The 20,153-nt window shown below is 36.7% G+C and overlaps 1 protein-coding gene across 1 annotated transcript; it reads right to left on the reverse strand.

Moving 5' to 3' along the window:
• Nucleotides 1–16,539: 16,539 nt before the first annotated feature.
• On the reverse strand, nucleotides 16,540–18,236 carry LOC145778199 (F-box only protein 7-like). Its single transcript, XM_082589653.1, has one exon. The coding sequence runs from the start codon at nucleotides 18,143–18,145 to the stop codon at nucleotides 16,634–16,636; it is 1,512 nt and encodes a 503-aa protein (XP_082445779.1). The 5' UTR covers nucleotides 18,146–18,236; the 3' UTR covers nucleotides 16,540–16,633.
• Between the last annotated feature and the right edge of the window lie 1,917 nt (nucleotides 18,237–20,153).

Below are 20,153 nucleotides of genomic sequence, written 5' to 3' on the forward strand. Positions count from 1 at the left end.
TATTACCAGTTTAAACTTTAAACTCGAAAGCTAAAATTAATTATGATTTTTCGTACTGTTTTCAAGTCTATTTGTAGCACTGTTGAAGTAACGATAAGTTGTTAAATAAAATAACCACTTGCTGCAAACATAAATAAAATAACCACTTGCTGCAAACCTAACTCTTCAGTAACCTTCAAGTCCTTTGCTTAACTGTTCTTTATCTGAACCCTAAGTTTCTGCTGACGAAAATTACTCTTGATATTATGATGCAATAATTAATACAATAATTTTTGATATTATGATGCAATAATTAAAACTTTCTTCGTTTCAACCTGAAATGCGCTGCTTTTTGCGATCGCGAGGAGTGTGGATTAATTGTGTCAAAGGAGTGATTTTCGACCGGTGTTCCATGGAACACTAGTCAAACTAATAAATTTCTTGCGGAACACCTGACGATCTTTCACGGAACACCAGTGTACCGCGGAACACCGGTTGAAAATCACTGCTGTAGAGGGACAAAACTTTTGTAAGTTATGCATGAATAGAATCGCAACAGCGGCAGTAGGTGTCGAATCTTCAACCTCTTGATCCAGAATCAAACCACTGAGGTAACCGCCGTGCTTATAATTATACCTTCAGATACCAGTTGGATGCTTTTATCAATTGAGTTACACTGCCGCTTACGTGCAGTGGGCTAAATAATTAAATCAAATGAAAATACTATAAAAAATTCCAAACTTTGTATTTTGCTTTCTGCTTAAAGGGCTGTTTACAGCAAAGTCAGTAACAATTAAAAAAAATCCAAAAAACGCAAAATGCTTGAAAATTGATCAGTAATCTTAAGCGTTATTGGTAGTAAAAATGTGCATACTGTGAAATCCATCAAGCTTGTCAAATTAGTCGTGTTTGTTTAAGAACAATAACATTAATTATCGTAATTTACTGATAACTTCAGATAATTTTTTTTGTTTTCTTTGTGAACACCATCATTAAAGCAATGGCAGAACGCTGAGTTGTTGAGATAAGAATTACAATATAGGCACTGTATTAGTGGGAATAAAAATATTTTATTGAGGTAGGCTATGTCGCATAGGTAAATGAGAAAGGTTATACTGTATTTAGCATAATTTTACCACGCAACTCGATGCGCCTATTGTCATGCAAAAACTACTACAAGATGCAAAAAATGTGATGTAGGTCTGCATGTCAAATGCTTCAAGCAATATCATATTCCGCAATGACTTGTTTCAGTGATGTTGTGTTACTTTGCTAATTTTCATCTTCATATTTTTTGAACTGTCATTTCAATAAAATGCTTGATGACAATAATGACATGACAAGACATGAACAAGACATCCATTTATCACTTTGAGCGATAAGTAAAACGTAATAACGCTTAAGCATTACGCACAAGAAACTTGTGAAATTTGATAACGGATTTGCCTAGCCTCTTATATATAGGACGGCTTTTTTTTTCAAAAAGTACAAACACAATTAGGAAAAAAATAATTGTGATATGTTTTTTAGGTCGTAATTACGCAATATTTAAATTTTCCGAAAATTTTTTTAAGTACTTTAATTCACTTTCGGCACAAATGGGTTAACTTTTTAAGTTAAATGGCACTTAGGCATCAGGGATATCTAGAGAAGGGGATATGAAGGCTCGCAGCGATTACCTTATTCTCATGACACTACCAGGGCGGTAGTTTGTAGTGCTTTAAACATGTGGTTCTTTTTAAAATCGTAGAAAGTTTTGCAGTGCAGCTGGTGCAATGAGCTACAAAGGACAGTTAGCAAATGTTACGTAGAGCATATTTAAAGAATACTTGTTTGGAAAGACAGTCGAAAAGTTACCAGTAAGCTGTTTTTCTTAACAAAGCCTTAGCAGTAGGTTAGACGTAAAGCAAGTATATGGTTAGTTGAATTAACAAGCAACCATGAGCATGCTGTGAATACCCAGGCCTGATGCTAATAGCGCAATGCAAGTTATCATAACAAAATTTATTAAACTACTATCGGTGCCAATTATCATTTAACAATAAACACAGATTATTACGATAAACAAAAGCCCTTTTATTGTCAGACGCAATAAAAGCCTTCGTATCCTCTTCTTTAGATATCCCTGTTACGCATTTGGTTATTATTTTTGGATTAGAGTTATATCGCCAAGCTAGAAAAAAAAATCGATCTTACAGTCTATAACCGATCTTGTGTTGTTATTGTGTATGAATTTTGTCTTTTAAACTGAGTTTGTGACGTAACCGCACGTCTCAAGGCAAGTTCTTGCAATAGACCTTTTCCGAGCTGATATCAGTCAAGCGTGACCGGGTAAACACAGTCCTATGAGATGGCGCAGTCAGAACTGATTTTGCTTGAAACTTGTTGCATTTTTGCGCGTATTGTAAGTTGTAACGACATCGCAACGTTTTCTAAGTAGTTTTTATCTGGACAAACATGTGTTTTAATGTCTATGAAGCCTACAATCTTGCGTTCGTTTGTAACAGGCCCAGGGTAAGTTATGATCATGTGTAAACTTGAGTGCAGTATCGGTAGGCTACAAAGTCAGAAATTCAAATTATGTTGAAATTCAGTTCAGATTATGTTAATTAACTACCGAACCGGTGGCCTGCAAGGCTAAATTGTGTATTTTCCTTTGTAAACAAAAAAGTAAGGCTGTAAGATACACTCAGGGGCGCCGGAACGATTTTTGACTGGGGGGGGGGGTAAGATTTCGAAAAAAGGGCACTTTTGTTTACTAAAAGGCCAACTTTTTTTCAAGTTGTAAGATAAGATATAGCGACAATGCTAATCTATCAGCTCACTATGTATTGAGTAATGATAGCCTACAAGTGTCCGGTATACAAAGAAGGGCATCATGCTATGTTATAATGATGTCACCTACTGTCAAGCCTTAAAGCAGCCTGCGGCCATGGCCACTAAGTAGTGCTTAAATGACCGCCGGTGCTACCTCCTCAATCGGCCAAGTTTTGCCGCCGGTCTCTTCTAGCCAATTCTTTAATTTCGCAATAGAATGATTGTGGATTAACTGTCGAAAATATGTAGTATCAAAGAGTGACGCAAAATTAGGTCAGTGCGTCATAATCGCCACTGTTGCATTGTGCATGAATATTTGTTATTGATGGAATATATCCATCTGCGATCACCAGCGCTGTAAGTCTTGTTTGTAATTCCCGACGTTTATTTTAACAAAGTCTTAATCTGAAGTGCTAATCTACATCGGCTGGCAATATTGTCGTTTTTAAGTCGATTCGATGTTGTCGGACATTAAAAAGGAGAACTAGGTTAGTTAGAAAGGAAAACTAGGTTAGTTGACATCCGAGGGCAAAACATTTTTTGATCATATTTTGCAAAAATTATGCTTCTTTTAGTAATGGCCTTCACATCATTAAAATACTTACTTTATTACCTTGGCGTCATCGTCAACGTTATTTTTCGTTGCTAACGAGAATTCTAGGGGAGTGGCGAACAGCCGCATTGGAGACACTCATGCGAGTGTCGTTAGATGGTCCGGCAGTATTGGATTACAATCCCGATAAGGCAGTTATTGCGTGGTGCAACGATTCTATTGTAGGACGTCGCCCAGGCCCAGACTTCAACAACGCTAAGTGATCATTTTTGCATTGTTTCAAGTTTAATTCTATTTACTTGTGCTATAGTTATTTTTATTTTGTATTTTGGCCTCCAAGCACGCAGATTTGGCCGCCGAGAAGGAGCTCCCGGTAGGCCACGATGGCTGCCGAAAAAAAAACAAGTTTTAAGGCCTGTACTGTGTTGCAAAATTTTGTGCCGTATAGGCTATATAATTTTGAAGCAAAAATGAATGATTATATATAGGCTACAAGCGAATAGCAGAAATTGTTATAGCCTATTGCAAAAATGTGCAGTAGCTTACATGAATTTAAAAGGGCACCTTTGCCCCCCCTGCCCCTCCATCTGCAAAAAATTGAGGACAGGGGGGGTGGCCGCCCCCCCCCTGCCCCCCCGCTTCCGGCGCCCCTGGATACACTGCCAACTTTCCCGATTTGCCTACAGTGCCACGATTTCAAATGCAACATCAAACTCTTTGTGATAAAGCACTGGCAATGTTATGCACTACCGAAGTATCTCTAAAGAATGCACAGGTACTAGAAAAAGAAACAGTTGAACAATGTGAGTCCAGTAATTTGTAGTTTAAAAGCAGGTGTTCTTGATTAACTTCTTCTATTTTTCGAAAAGTGTGTGCAAGGAAAGCTGCACCTACAGTACAGCCTCATTTTTCAAATCCATTTTCTCTGCTAATAAATGTAATGCCAAACCGCTAGTACATGGTCGAAGTAACGAGAAAGCTGCACGTACACTTTATGTTGCCAAAATGACCAAGGAAATGGGCCATACCTTACAAGTATATGACTGTGGCCTAATAGTAAATCTTGGCTGTTCACACCTGAGAGCTTCTCCAGATTCAAAGTTGATAGATTTTTCTGCGCAGGAAAGCCCATTTCGCATTTTCGAAATAAAGTGCCCATACAAATATAGACACCATAGCGTCAGACATAGGCGTAGCCAGGGGGGGCGAAAGGGGCCATGCCTCCCCAAAAAAAATTTTAAAGTTTGGATTCCGAAGTTGAACCTTTTGTTGAAAATATAATATAATTTGTATAAATTTATATCGTTTTGCAAGACATCTGGCTATTAACACCCCCCAGGACTTGTTTTAGAATTTATTTTAGACACACAGAAAAACACCAATAAATTTTGCAAATCGTAAATCACGCAAAGTTTACGCGATTGAAGCTTCTTTTAACTAATCTGTGGAAGCAATTTCAGAATCGCTTACTTTGTTAGGTTTTTGTGTAGCTGAGTTTTGGTGTTCTCTAATTTTAGCCGCAATTTTGCCCGTTCGTGTGTAACAGCTACCTTTAATAAGTTAATAGCTGTTTATCTGTTAATAAATTTCATACAAATTACCCTGAAAGTGTTTCCAGAAAGCGCTATAATCCATTATTTGAGTGTAATTTTGCAAAAATTTTCCGGGGGAGCATGCCCCGGACCCCCCAAGAATACGCGTGGCTTCGACACGCTCTAACCCCCCACCAGCTTTATTGCTTTCCTTGCTTAAACCACCAGAATACGCCACTGCACATCAGGTGGCGATGTCTTAAATCAAACACTTTGTCGTTCTCTTCAATTCATCAAATATTTGCCCCCCACCCCAATTTTTTTTTCTGGCTACGCCACTGGCGTCAGAGCAGCAAACGTCTTACCCTGACTTTTGCTTAGAACTGAACCAGGCAAAAACAAACTTGCCACAAATTAAAAATCTCTCAACACTATCATTTCCAAATTCAAGGACAAATGGCTATATCTGGTATGACTTGGTGTGATCTTATTGTGTCAACGTCCAAGTCACTGTTTGTACAGAGAATTCCATTTGATGATGATTTTTGGAATTGTATGTTACCTAAACTAAACTATTTTTACTTCGGCCATGCTTTAAACTATTTATGCAGTAGGCCTACAGAGGGAACTCAACAAATCAATTCGCTCTTTGAAATCTGCACATTTTTACATCTACAGCCACTTTATTCAGTGCAGACAAACAGACGGTTCATATTCAGGTGAGGTGATCATAGGTCACTGCATGAACAATTGAACATGATGAAATTAACAAAACATGCTTACAAGCGATGTCTAATCTTTTTCTGACGAAAGCATTGGCCTTTGAAATTGCAAAGCATGCAACAAACAACCCAAATTTGATTAACTATTCCAAGCATGTTAACTGGTATCTTTCTGTCAAAAAAATGAAACGAACTAACAAAAAGTTTCATAGACATTAAAACACATGTTTGTCCAGATAAAAACTACTCAGAAAACGTTGCGATGTCGTTACAACTTACAATACGCGCAAAAATGCAACAACAAGCGGCGCTGGTTCGACTCTCGGGGTGTGCGTTTGAGCAACGCACGTTAAGGACTGCTCTCCATTCAGCGGCATCTAATGCATGGAATAGTTCCCAGGCAACAAGACTTCAACAATCGGAAACTTCACTTTGTCAATCTCGGTGACCGGGCCTGCGTCAGTGATTCAAAGCCTCTACAAGTATGCGAAACTGCCAGGATTAACCCTTTGCTTTTCAACGTTTTTTTGGAAGTTAACTGCTCAAGGGGGGGCCGTTTTTGGATCAAATTCAATCAGCTGTTACGTGTTATCCGCTGGTGCTATTTCAACAGAAGTTGCACTGGTGTGAAAACAAATCATTTGTCTATAAGTTTGAAAAGTCATTATTTTGAAATTTTATATGTTAAACTTGATATTTCAATTTTTGCAAAGGTACCCAAAAACAACAATTTTGATTTATTTTGCCGCTATTTAATTACCATGCTAATCAGATTTCATGCAAAGTTCTGAATAACAAAGAGCTCAATCGAACGCACGAAGTGTGTGTGCGGTGTGCCGAATCATTGCATTGATAAAGATTTGTGAGCAAATCTTATTGTAAGCTACTCACTGATTCTAAAATAGTTACAATTAGGGTAATATTGTTACACGAATTTGAAAAAACAAAACTGCGTTTGTTGTCTTACATTTTTGTCCTAAACTAATGCATTTCGAAACTCATGGCTAGCTTCTAGTTTTATGGAACCAAATTTCTCATAAGTAACACCTTAGCCTGCTTGAATAGCTGTTTACATCTTCGTTTGTGTATTTTAGGTCTACAATTGAGTTTGTAGTATGAATATTTTTAGTAGAGAGAAGACAATTGAACAAGTTGTTGAAATTATCTGAAATTTCTAAGTTCAAATTAGGTGCTTTTGAAATTGTGGATTTGTGTCAAGTCGCATCACAAATATCATGCAGGCTCCATCATAAGTCATTTCGCTTACGGGTGTTTATAAACATGACTCATAAATTACATCCACAAAAAATACAGCATTTACATCAACAAAGCTAAGTTCGAAGCCCACTTTTTATTGAAGATTGCGTCAATCAATTTGAAAATACAATTTTAGTCCGCCAGCGTCGAAACAATGCAACAGCGAATTGAGGAACATGCGTAAACAAAGGAAATGTGAAATAACCCACGAGCAAATCTACATAAATTTAACGTTTACAAATGTTGAATCAATGTAAATAGACTGGATTGCTGACTGGATCCTTATTGTTTGAAGCACAAAAAATACGCGTAAAGGCGACAACATCAGCAAGGCAGTGATTATGTTTCTGGCCAAAAGAAAATTAACTTTTGACTTCAAAGATAAACATGATTATAACGAAGCTTCAAAGTTTGTCGTAAAACATTTTGCAGAGATACAATAAACATAATCACTTTGTGCCAGATTGTGAGAAGACTTCCTAGATTCTTTCTAACCATTTGCATGATTGCAAATTATTTTCTATAACTTTATATTGCCAAAAAATGGCTTCTTTGTTGAAACAGCGTGGCTACAATTCTATAAAAAATTCTTAGGCCTACTACATTGAAGTAATGAAAAAGTTTTTTGTGATTTTGCTGATGACGTTTTACAATATCCGAGAAGTAAAAAATAATAATGATGAATTATTTTACAAAACCGTGGTTTGCAAGCGCTTCACAAAAAATTGTTGGGGGAAAATTTACTATTAAACGTAAAACGTTTGTAAAAGAAAATTGTCGGTTTACGTATTTATAATGTTTATTGCGCTGTTATCGAATTATAAACTGCCTGTGTTGTCTACCTTTGTGGTTGCCGGCCAGCTTAGAGCAGCATGCAAACTAAGCGTTTATGGTAATTGCATCGTGTTATGATTCTCGAAAATTTCCCACAAGGTCTTTATTTTTATCGTGATATTTTCTGCCTCTTCTGTCCTAAACTTGAAGTTATTGTGCAGCACAATCCACATCGGTTTTTAGACTCAGTCTTCATTGAAAATCTTTTGTGTGGTGCATCATTTCAAGTAGTGTCTTCCCCTAAATTGTTACACAAATCGTCCAGAACCAGGTTGATTATTATGTATCTTACAGCCGTTGAGAGCCCGTTATTGTATGTGTGGAATTATTACTGTAGATGTCTGACTAAATTCATGCCAAAGTCGAGCAAATTCTGCTTTCGAGATCCTTGCCGTTATTTACGGTATTTTTTGTTGATAAGTTTAGGCAGCATTTTTCCAAGATAAATGAAGACATCGGTATTGTTCGTCACTTAGATTTAGTTTTCTCAGCATTGTTTATTCATTCTTTGATCCACTAGTTTGTCCCACTTTTGGTATAATCGGATCGTTTATAAATGGCGGGTCTTCACAATAGCCGGCCTCTTATACATTGGGGCAACGTATTCAGATGTGGAATCAATGAAGAAGAAAGCTGATTTGTTGTTTGTCTTATGTGACGCCTAAATTTATGCCTCGTCTACATTACAAAATATTTTGTAATGTACATTATGTACATTGTACATTTTGTTTGTACATTATAAAATATTTTGTAATGTAGATGAGGCATTATCATCTTTATTTTGCGCTCTTTGGAACAAAACACAGTGCACTGTGAAACAAAAATACAGGACATAACAACAAGTAGGCGACATAAAGCAGGGAAGGGACGCCATCGAGTTAGCTGCTACGTGTAAATGGAGCCTATCTCACAATTTTGAGTGTATCTCACAATTACTGTTTGCAAAAACGCTATTTCTCCGGCTTCTCCCAAAAGCATTTGCAGTGATACATTTCCTCAATTGCAAGTTTTGTCAATGAGAGCATTTCCATAGAACGTTTATTTCGAAACCAGGTTTTCGTGTCTTTACCCAAGAGAAGATTTCTTATTGTAACGTTTTTTATTCGTCAATGAATATTATCTGCTTAAAACAACTGTTTTGAATAGTTTGTGGCCTCCATAGCCTACTATTTTGATCGTGGATTGCTATTCTTCTTTGTAGAGCTGATAACGCAAAAAACGTTTGCTATTATTGTTTCTAACAGCTTTGCGATCACTGGCTTTTCTTTGTAGCATAAGAAATTACGCGCTTTGTATTATTGAGGTCAAACCAAACAAAGGAAAGCAAGAGGATGCTTCTCTCTGCTCGCGCATATCGATGCACGAAGCAATTATGAGCTTATGGCTTGTTATCGCGATGTAATCCATTTCACGGTTTGCTGGAAGTTAGCTAGAAATAGCAAAAATTCACTAAAATCTTGAATTTACAAGAAAACTACACAACTTTTAGCATCAAATTTAATATCATCAGATCCGCCTGGCAACTTTAGGAAAAGTCAAGAAAAGCCAAGTGCATGGCGTTATTGTGCTTCAAATAATTAAAGGAAATTTGAGGGGGGGGCCAAATCTGGCCTCCCTTTGAGGAGCAAAGTGTTAAATAAAGGTTTTGTTTTATTTCAATTAAAAAGCATTTTCAAGATTATACTGGTTAATATATATTTTGGTGCCAACAAAGTTTCATCAGACTTGGGGTATTTTGGACTCGCTGAATTCGGAAAATAACCTGTTTTTTTCGAATTGGTTCTGGTTTTTGAGATTTTTGTATTTTTTGTTTCAAACAAGCGCTAAACATAAATTACGCAAATTTTACATCAGTGTCCCTCTTTGCTACAATCTTGATGAGACAGTGGACTATCTGCCTTTTCGTCACAATATTCAACCATTCTTGTTGCGATATTTTGAAAGATGCCGATTATTATTGGCATATATCGGCAGCAGTGGCCGAGTGGTTAGCGCGTTGGGCTCGCAGTCGAGAGCCTGCATGTTCGACTCCAGCCACCCACACTTGCTGTTGTTTCTCTGGGCAAGAAACTTTACGATAATTGCCTCTACCCAGTGATCGATTTCGAGTAATGAGTAGTACCAAATTGAAGTCATAAGTAGAGTAGACAACCGGAAACAGACATTGCCGTCGGCTGCAGCGTGGGTCAGGTGTACGTCGGAAGGCGTACACCGATGCATAGCGCTCAAGTCCGCTTTCCCGCAATGCAGGATAAAGATAAACAAACAAAAAAAATTATCGCAGAATTGACGTAGGTTACACAAGCCATGTTTCATAATTATGAAATCAATCACAGATGTCAACAAACTAAGCACTGTAATCAGGAAGCAAGGTATTCTTTTACTACAAAACTAATAAAGTCAAAGCGCAAACACTACTTGGAGCTATACGATACAAAAAAGAAACGATTCTTACGAGTATTTTTCTTCAACATACTTAAATATTTGATTTGGAAAGAATGTATTCCATAAAGTTTTCATCGTTTTCAGCTTTTCGGTTTCCAAGCAAATCAAGTGTGGATAAAACAAACAATAGCCAAGTAGCAGACACCATGTCTGTCATAGACTGTACAAAACATGCGTCGTTTGTACGCTTGCATCTCAAGCATCATTAAGCCTGATGGCATATAAATGTTTATTGGTGATGTTAGCTTCACCAAGTCTCATGAAATCTGTCACTGGCTGGACTTTTTTTCACCCAGTCATGAGTAGGCCTACGCGGTTTCACATCCGACTGTAGATAAATACATATATGCCTCCTTCGTATAATCATTTTGATGACCAAGCAAAAATACTTTTATTTTGTTATTTTTAAGTCCACATACTCAGTGATGTACGCGCATACACAAAATATTGACGCCGTCAGCGTAAACGCAAACGTTCGAAAAACCATACGCCCTATGCGTCAACGTAACTTGTAAAAAAGTTGGCGGCATCAGCGTCAGCACATTAAAAAGTATGCGTTGACGCTATGCGCTAAAAATCCGCGAAAACTTCACGGCGTAGCCTCAAGCGCAAATTATCCAAAAAAATGTGGCCGTAAACGTTAGCGTAAACAAAGGCGTATACGTACATCTCTGCACATACTGTAGATTACGAAATCGCACAGGCTGAAAGAAGCACTGTATATGGAGCACTGTATAAGGAGCACTGTATGGGCTTAATTTTATAATCAGAAACAATAAAATGCAATATAGGGTAGTTATAGATTATTGACAAACAAAACTTTTCTGTTTTTGTGAACCAACCCAGCAAACTGTCGACTTGAAACGGTTGACTATCTCGTATCATTAGCATAGTCCTGTTAATGCAACAAACAGTTTACCAGCCTCATTTTTAATCATAAATCAATTTCGCTATCACAGCATCTTTAGTATGACCATATAGTATGAGCTTACATACATCCTATAATGAGCCGTTTGTCGAGTTTTTCTGTATGAGTGGCTTATATCCTGTACAATTACGAACGAACGGGAAATGTACGAAACTAGAAATAAAACAAATCTCAAATGACTTTGTGATATAAATTATAGATGAGAATGCGTAAAATACAAATTGCGCGCATGAAGCAAATGAATATGAAACAGCAAAAGAAGAAGCTGAAGGAAGAAAAAAAGTTTGCTCCTGCAGAAGCTTTTCGGTTGCAAAAGTAAGTTGGCTTCACTTTCATCAAGACTTTTCCTTGCTTAAAGGTAATGTTTTTCAATCAAGGGGCAAGTAAACAAAATTTTAAAAATTGTAAAATTCATAAAAATGACTTAACCCTTTGCTTTTCAACGTTTTTTTGGAAGTTAACTGCTCAAGGGGGGGCCGTTTTTGGATAAAATTCAATCAGCTGTTACGTGTTATCCGCTGGTGCTATTTCAACAGAAGTTGCACTGGTGTGAAAAAAAATCATTTGTCTATAAGTTTGAAAAGTCATTATTTTAAAATTTTAAATGTTAAACTTGATATTTCAATTTTTGCAAAGGTACCCAAAAACGACAATTTTGATTTATCTTGCCGCTATTTAATTACCGTGCTAATCCGATTTCATGCAAAGTTCTGAATAACAAAGAGCTCGATCGAACGCACAAAGTGTGTGTGCGGTGTGCCGAATCATTGCATTGATAAAGATTTACTTACGACTTGCGAGCAAATCTTATTGTAAGCTACTCACTGATTCTAAAATAGTTACAATCAGAGTAATATTGTTACACGAGTTTGAAAAAAAAAAAACTGCGTTTGTTGTCTTACATTTTTGTCCTAAACTAATGCATTCCCAAACTCATGGCCAGCTTCTAGTTTTATGGAACCAAACTTCTCATAAGTAACAGCTTAGCCTGCTTGAATAGCTGTTTACATCTTCGTTTGTGTATTTTAGGTCTACAATTGAGTTTGTAGTATGAATATTTTTAGTAGAGAGAAGACAATTGAACAAGTTGTTGAATTTATCTGAAATTTCTAAGTTCAAATTAGGTGCTTTTGAAATTGTGGATTTGTGTCAAGTCGCATCACAAATATCATGCAGGTTACATCATAACTCATTTCGCTTACGAGTGTTTATAAACATGACTCATAAATTACATCCACAAACAATACAGCATTTACATCAACAAAGCTAAGTTCGAAGCTAAACTTTTTATTGAAGATTGTGTCAATCAATTTGAAAATACATTTTTAGTCCGCCAGCGTCGAAACAATGCAACAGCGAATTGATCAACATGCGTAAACAAAGGAAATGTGAAATACCCACAGTCAGCAAAGCTACATAAATTTAACGTTTACAAATGTTGAATCAATGTAAAAGGACTGGATTGCTGACTGGGTCGTCATTGTTTGAAACACAAAAAATACGCGTAAAAGCGACAACATCAGCAAGGCAGCGATTATGTTTCTGGCCAAAAAAAAATTAACTTTTGACTTCAAAGATAAAAATGATTATAACGAAGCTTCAAAGTTTGTCGTAAAAAATATTGCAGAGATACAATAAACATAATCATTTTGTGCCAGATTGTGAGAAGACTTCCTAGATTCTTTCCAAACATTTGCAGGATTGCAAATTATTTTCTATAACTTTGTATTGCCAAAAAACGGCTTCTTTGTTGAAACAACGTGGCTACAATTCTATAAAAAATTCTTAGGCCTACTACATTGAAGTAATAAAAAATTTTTTTGTAATTTTGCTGATGACGTTTTACAATATCCGAGAAGTAAAAAATAATAATGATGAATTATTTTACAAAACCGTGGTTTGCAAGCGCTTCACAAAAAATTGTTGGGGGAAAATTTACCATTAGACGTAAAACGTTTGTAAAAGAAAATTGTCGGTTTACGTATTTATAATGTTTATTGCGTTGTTCGAATTATAAACTGCCTGTATTGTCTACCTTTGTGGTTGCCGGCCAGCTTAGAGCAGCATGCAAACTACGCGTTTATGGTATTTGCATCGTGTTATGATTCTCGAAAATTTCCCACAAGGTCTTTATTTTTATCGTGATATTTTTGTGCCTTTTCTGTCCGAAACTTGAAGTCATTGTGCAGCACAATCCACATCGGTTTTTAGACTCAGTCTTCATTGAAAATAATTTGTGTGGTGCATCATTTCAAGTAGTGTCTTCCCCTAAGCTGTTACACAAACGGCCCAGAACCAGGTTGATTATTATGTATCTTACAGCCGTTGAGTGCCCGTTATTGTATGTGTGGAATTATTACTGTAGATGTCTGACCACATTCATGCTAAAGTCGAGCAAATTCTGCTTTCGGGTCCTTGCCGTTATTTACTGTATTTTTGTTGATAAGTTTAGGCAGCATTTTTCCAAGATAAATGAAGACATCGGTATTGTTCGTCACCTAGATTTAGTTTTCTCAGCATTGTTTATTCATTCTTTGATCCACTAGTTTGTCCCACTTTTGGTATAATCGGATCGTTTATAAATGGCGGGTCTTCACAATAGCCGACCTCTTATACATTGGCGCAACGTATTCAGATGTTGAATCAATGATGAAAAAAGCTGATTTGTTGTTTGTCTGATGTGACGCCTAGCTTTATGCCTCTTCTACATTACAAAATATTTAGTAATGTAGATGAGGCATTATCATCTTTATTTTGCGCTCTTTGGAACAACACACAGTGCGCTGTGAAACAAAAATGCAACACATAACAACAAGTAAGCAACATAAAGCAGGGAAGGGACATGTAGCCATCGAGTTAGCTGCTACGTGTAAATGGAGCCTATCTCATAATTTTGAGTGTATCTCACAATTACTGTTTGCAAAAACGCCATTTCTTCGGCCTCTCCCAAAAGCATTTGCGGTGATACATTACTCAATTGCAAGTTTTGTCAATGAGAGCATTTCCATAGAACGTTTATTTCGAAACCAGGTTTTCGTGCATTTACCCAAGAGAAGATTTCTTATTGTAACGTTTTTTATTCGTCAATGAATATTATCTGCTTGAAACAACTGTTTTGAATAGTTTGTGGCCTACATAGCCTACTATTTTGATCGTGGATTGCTATTCTTCTTTGTAGAGCTGATAACGCAAAAAACGTTTGCTATTATTGTTTCTATTTAACAGCTTTGTGATCACTGGCTTTTCTTTTGTGGCATAAGAAATAACGCGCTTTGTATTATTGAGGTCAAACCAAACAAAGGAAAACAAGAGGATGTTTCTCTCTGCTCGCGCATATCGATGCACGAAGCAATTATGAGCTTATGGCTTGTTATCGCAATGTAATCCATTTCACGCTTTGCTGGAAGTGAGCTAGAAATAGCAAAAATTCACCAAAATCTTGAATTTACAAGAAAACTACACAACTTTTAGCATCAAATTTAATATCATCAGATCCGCCTGGCAATTTTAGGAAAAGTCAAGAAAAACCAAGTGCATGGCGTTACTGTGCTTCAAATAATCAAAGGAAATATGAGGGGGGGGCCAAATCTGGCCTCCCCTTGAGGAGCAAAGTGTTAAGCTCTGCAAGAAGCTTTCCCAGTCCGAGGATAAAGATTCAATCAATCAATCAATCAGTTTCAAGCAAAATCAGTTCTGACTGCACCATCTCAGAGGACCGTGTTTACCCGGTCACGCTTGACTGATATCAGCTCGGAAAAGGTCTATTGTAGTTAATCTACTCATCTAAGGATTTAATGCGCTTAAAACAGTAAGTTTCATGTTTTGACGAGAGAGATTTTATTTTTTTACGACAATTGCTAAAAACTAACACTTCCAACGAAAAAATAAAACACAAGAATAAAATAGTTGATTGTGAGGTGGCGCGAAAGACCATGTTTCCGATGTAAAAGCGGCCTTGTATTGCGACACTTTCACAAACCACTTGCCAATTTCTTTCGCTTCGCTTCAAAGGAATCTGTACCGCCTGTGCGCTTACATTTTAATTGTAAATTTCACTCGCGATTGCCGATTGCAGCAAAACAACAAGAGACTTGTTGCATGCATTTCATTGCATTGCAATTTGCAAATCTAAAGATTATTGCGTTGTCTGAGCCGTCGCTGCAGGAGGGCATGCGGGCGTGCCCCTTCCCCTCACAACGACCTGCGCACACACACTTCAGGCACTGAAGAAAAATTGGTTTTAATTTTAGTTTCATTAACTTAGTGGCAAGTCAAAATATTACTTTTCATGGTCTTTCCACTTGTGTGTTGATCCGAAATAAATTTATCGGCGATTAATTATCGGCGATAATCAAATATTGCCTTTGGCGATAACGATTAACGATAACTGAAAAAATAATTGAGCGATAACGATAAGCGATAAAAATTTATCGCCGATAATGCCCATCACTGTCAATAGGTAACTATGACTATGAGGGAACAATTTCGGTTTGTGACGACACAAACGTGCGTTGATATTTTGCTTTTGTTGCTAGCACAGAGTACACTTTCGAATTTGGTTGTAAATTAGCTGCAACTCATTTATTTAGTCAAGGGAAAAGTTTACTAAAAGCATGAGTGTCAAAAGAAAAGTGTCAGAGGAAAACAGAGAGTTCAATCCTACTTGGGAGGAAAGGTATTTTTTGCCAATAGCAATGGTAAACGACAGTGTCTGGTTTGCTTGCAAGTTATTTCAGTGCCTAAAGAGTTTAATTTAAAGCGACATTACAGCACCATGCATGAGAAAAAATAAAATAGAATAACGTGTTATGTATCGTATCTTTTTTACTAGCTGAAAATCACTTTTTGAGTCGCAAGCAGAGATTAAAAAGTGAGTTAGGCGAGCAGCAAAACATTAGGTCGATGAGAACAGCAAACTCAGTCCTTTCATTGCAACTGCATTTTGTCAGCGACAAGATTTGTTAATGTTCATAGCCTGCGAACAGTAAGATTGTAGCTAAAACAGATCGAAATTTACAGAAAAAAGTTCAAAATCGCAACCTATTTAAGTTTTTATTTAACAACGTTTCTACTTTCAGCAACGCGTTATTATTTCTCACCATACGGCCCGTGAAGTTCTTCTCAGACCCTAATGTGGCCCTTCATGTTCGCAGTCTTGGACCACCCTGGCCTAGGTCTATCTACATATTTGACATATCTGCATACTTCATGAGGCACCTGCAATTATCAGATTGCCTTAATTTCACATAAAAATAAACATACCGGTGTAAAGTTGTATTAATTTCATCTTAAAGGCATTCAATTTGGGGGAAAATACATAGGCTTGTCACCTAGGCTAAGTTATGTGTTTTCATGCGTGTTTCAGCCGCATCATATATTCTTATAAAAAAAAATGGAAACCTTAATTCATTTATTTTATTTAAATAAAAAAATCTGTTGTTTAACCGATGCAGTCAGTTCAATACATTTGACAATATATTTGTTCAAATAAACAACAGTAATTTACTAAGAAAGACAGCGAATAAAATCAATTCTCTAGATATTTGTGAAAGAATAAGTTTGTTTGTTAAGTGTCAGATTGGTCCATCATACCTCCGCCACGACCTGGTGTAAATCTACCACCATTTGGGTACATGGGATCGTATCTTGACCTTGGAAGTGGGTTTCTAGAGCCAGGAAATATGGGTCTGTTTTGACTGAAAGGATGAGGGGGAATTAAGCCATGCCCAATGCCTCCAAATGGACCGTAAGAAAAATGCGGTTCAAGATCATAGTTTCCCCCCAATATTTCAATAGGTTGTCCAGGAAATTGAACAGAAATACTTTGCTGGCCAGGCTGGGCTACTGTGACAGAGGGATAAGGGTTAAATGGAGAATAAGCAAATTCTAGTTCTCTTTTAGCTTTTTCTTTTTCCTCTTTTTTCTTTTGGATATACTTTCGCTTATATGTTTCCTTCCACGCCATGATGTTAGTTACTGCTGTGGGTCCGAATTCTCTGACGTAAAGCGCTTTCCACAAGAGGTCGTCATCAGCAATTTCCAGCAGTCTATGACAAGTTTGCGAAACAGCACACAAACTTGATGCATCAAGGCTTGTAAAAATGTTAATTAAAATCTCAGGAAATAATGACAATAGTCCATGTAATGGCAAAAGGTGTAATTCTTCTCGCATGATGTCCACTGCTTTGTACGCAATGTTTTCTTTGAAGAGTCGGGATAATTTCCAAAGGTTTTCGTACACAGTTTTTTCGTTTGAAGGTTTTCGTGTTGAGTCGAATTTTTTTACAAATTCTTCTGCTTTTACATGCAATGATATAACTTGTTCATTAGCGTTTTCGCAATGATGCACCAGTCCGTTAACAAGCACATACGAGCCAAGAACAGTACAATTAAGACAAAAAACCAACGCCTCCGCTGCAGGATGATTGTATTCCAAAATGACTGCAAATGAAGACAGAGCCTTGCTTATATCAAATGGATGTTGCATGCTTGAAGTCAATTGAAGGTTAAATCCACTTTCCAGCATCAGGTTATGAATTACTGCACAAAGGGCATGAAAATAATCTTTCACTGCTGTGAGGTTGTATAATGTGTGAAGTGTTGATGGAAGAGGTTGACCGTCCAAGTAGTCTTGAAGAAGCTGTGGGCGTCGATGCACGTTATGATAAGAGCTTGCGCTAGCTTGTTCAGCATCATCTGTTGTATTTATTCTTGAGCTTTTCTCTGCTTTAATGTCGGTGATAAAATCATCAACAACAGATAATTCCTTTACATGTTGTTGGGTTTGTGCAACGGATAAAACGCTGTCGAAAAACTGATCTTCTTCATTACATAAAACCACATTATTTATCTTGATTAAATCTCCATGCACTACGCCGACATTACTCAATGTCAGGAAATCACTTCCGAGATTTGAGCAACCGTCTAATGTTACATCAAAGTTATCTTCTGGCTGGAGGTTAAAATCTGTTGAAAATTCTTCCCTTATTCGAGCTTTGACATAGCCAAGCAAATGGTCTGGATTATCCTGTAAAGTTATTATCTTTGTCACTAAGCCAAAACGTACTCTTAACTTCATAACTTACCAGTTTTAAAATCTTTGTGACTGAATTGAAACAACTAAACTTCATGAATTAGGCTATTACTAAAATACTGTAGAAGCCATTGAAATAAGACTTCTTACTTAAAAATATTATTCTCCTTATGAAAAAAATTACAGTAGGCTACCGAAGATTACTCAATAACTCAAACTTTTAGAAAACAACAATAACAACTTTTTATTTTGATAAAAGGCTGTATCAAACTGAATTTCGATGGTTGGTTGTTTCAAGCCCATTTTTCAGTTGCTATTGTTTTATCATAATTAAAAAAGCATTGTGATTAAAGAATGAAGCAATCATCAAATTGAATTTAGTTTATGATTTTTAATGTATGGCTTTGTAAAATAAATTACGTAAGCTACAGTGCTGTATCACCCATGAAATATCCCTGATGGATTTCAATTGCCTCATTTCAAAGAAGAGCACATTACAGCATGTAGTCAATTTATAATAAAACATAAAATGGCTCCATAATTTAGGCTACATTCACATTCATCATTTATCCAACATCAAGTTTCACATTAAATTGCATTCTTCTGTTGCGGCCCTTTACAAAATTTAGGTTTTGACTTTGGCCCCGGTGTTGAAAAAGGTTGAGGATCACTAGTCTAGGCTATTGGTGAATCTGCAGTCTAATCATCTGATAGCCTACTTGTTAGCTTATGGATAAAAAAAAATAGAGAGTAGGCTACAACACTAAATTAGCAAATTCAAGTTCTTTAAATTCAAATTTGATAAATTTGAATTTATCAATTTAGTGTGGTACTTTACTTTTTTTTTATCACACTGCTCATACTTTTGGATCATTGATGAAGTCAAAAGAAGATTTTAATGAAAAGTTTAGTGACTAAGTTTCATTTTGGTAGCTTATTAATGTCTTGATTGTTTCAATGTTATATACGGCGTTAGAAAGTTCATAACGGAATTGGGTTGGAATGAAGGAAGACTGTCTTCCATCCCATCTGTAGCGCACCCAGCATGGGGCTAAGGGGGCTCAACCGCCCCCCCCCAAACCCGCCACTAAAAATGAAGTTTTTGTATGCTCCTCATTTATACATTTTGCTTACAGGTTAGGCATGAATAAGACACAACAATACAACAGGGCTGAGCATTATAACAATATATTTTACATATTTAACTAACAAATAGTTTTAACAGTTGAACGTTTTCAGTTTAACTTAAGCAATCATCAGGAATCTGAAAATATTTATAGAAATGCAATAAATTTTAACTTCTTGAAGGTAAAATTACATTAGAAAAAGGCAACTACATAAATAACTACGAACAGGGAAGGTGATACATCAAGTAAATGTTGAAGAGAATGGACTTGCCTCCAGCAAATAATTGTTTGTTCAAATTTGGGTTGTAGCGTTTGATTAACAGTGCCTCCTATCATAACAATGAATTTTGGTGTCAAATTGGGATTTGCTTTTGCGTAAAATTTTAAATGAGTCAGCAGAGAATTTTTGATCAGAGCAAAAAGAACACTCCATGATATGGTCTTTAATGGCACTTTTCTTTAACTCAATAAAGTTCAGATGCTCCTGTACACTCGTGGTCAAATGTCTGTTGGACATACCGATGTACCGTACGTCAATGCCGAATCACACGGACATGTAAAACTGTATAGCCTACGACGTTTGAGCAGAGAGACGAAGGCGTCTGGGACTTTAGTTGAAAATACAAACTAATTTTGAGTGTTTTGTAAGTAGAAAAAACGTCCACATCAAATTTATTGTTTACAAAATTAGTGTTTTGTTTCAAACTGTTTTCGTTCTAGTTCTTGTTTTCGCACTTATTTGTGTTGGCAAACGGAAAGCTAATTCTATCTAGTCATAGGCCTACATGACGAATACGTCGAGATCTATAGAAGATTGCAAGAGTGGACGTAGGGATGAGGATCGAAGCTGATGATGCTATATAGTAGCATTGGGTTCACTAGGCCAACTTCTAGTCTGATTGAAAGAACGAATCCTGATGTATCGG

This window comes from Aplidium turbinatum, chromosome 1, assembly GCF_918807975.1.
Source record: "Aplidium turbinatum chromosome 1, kaAplTurb1.1, whole genome shotgun sequence".
In the NCBI taxonomy this organism is placed as follows: Eukaryota; Metazoa; Chordata; class Ascidiacea; order Aplousobranchia; family Polyclinidae; genus Aplidium; species Aplidium turbinatum.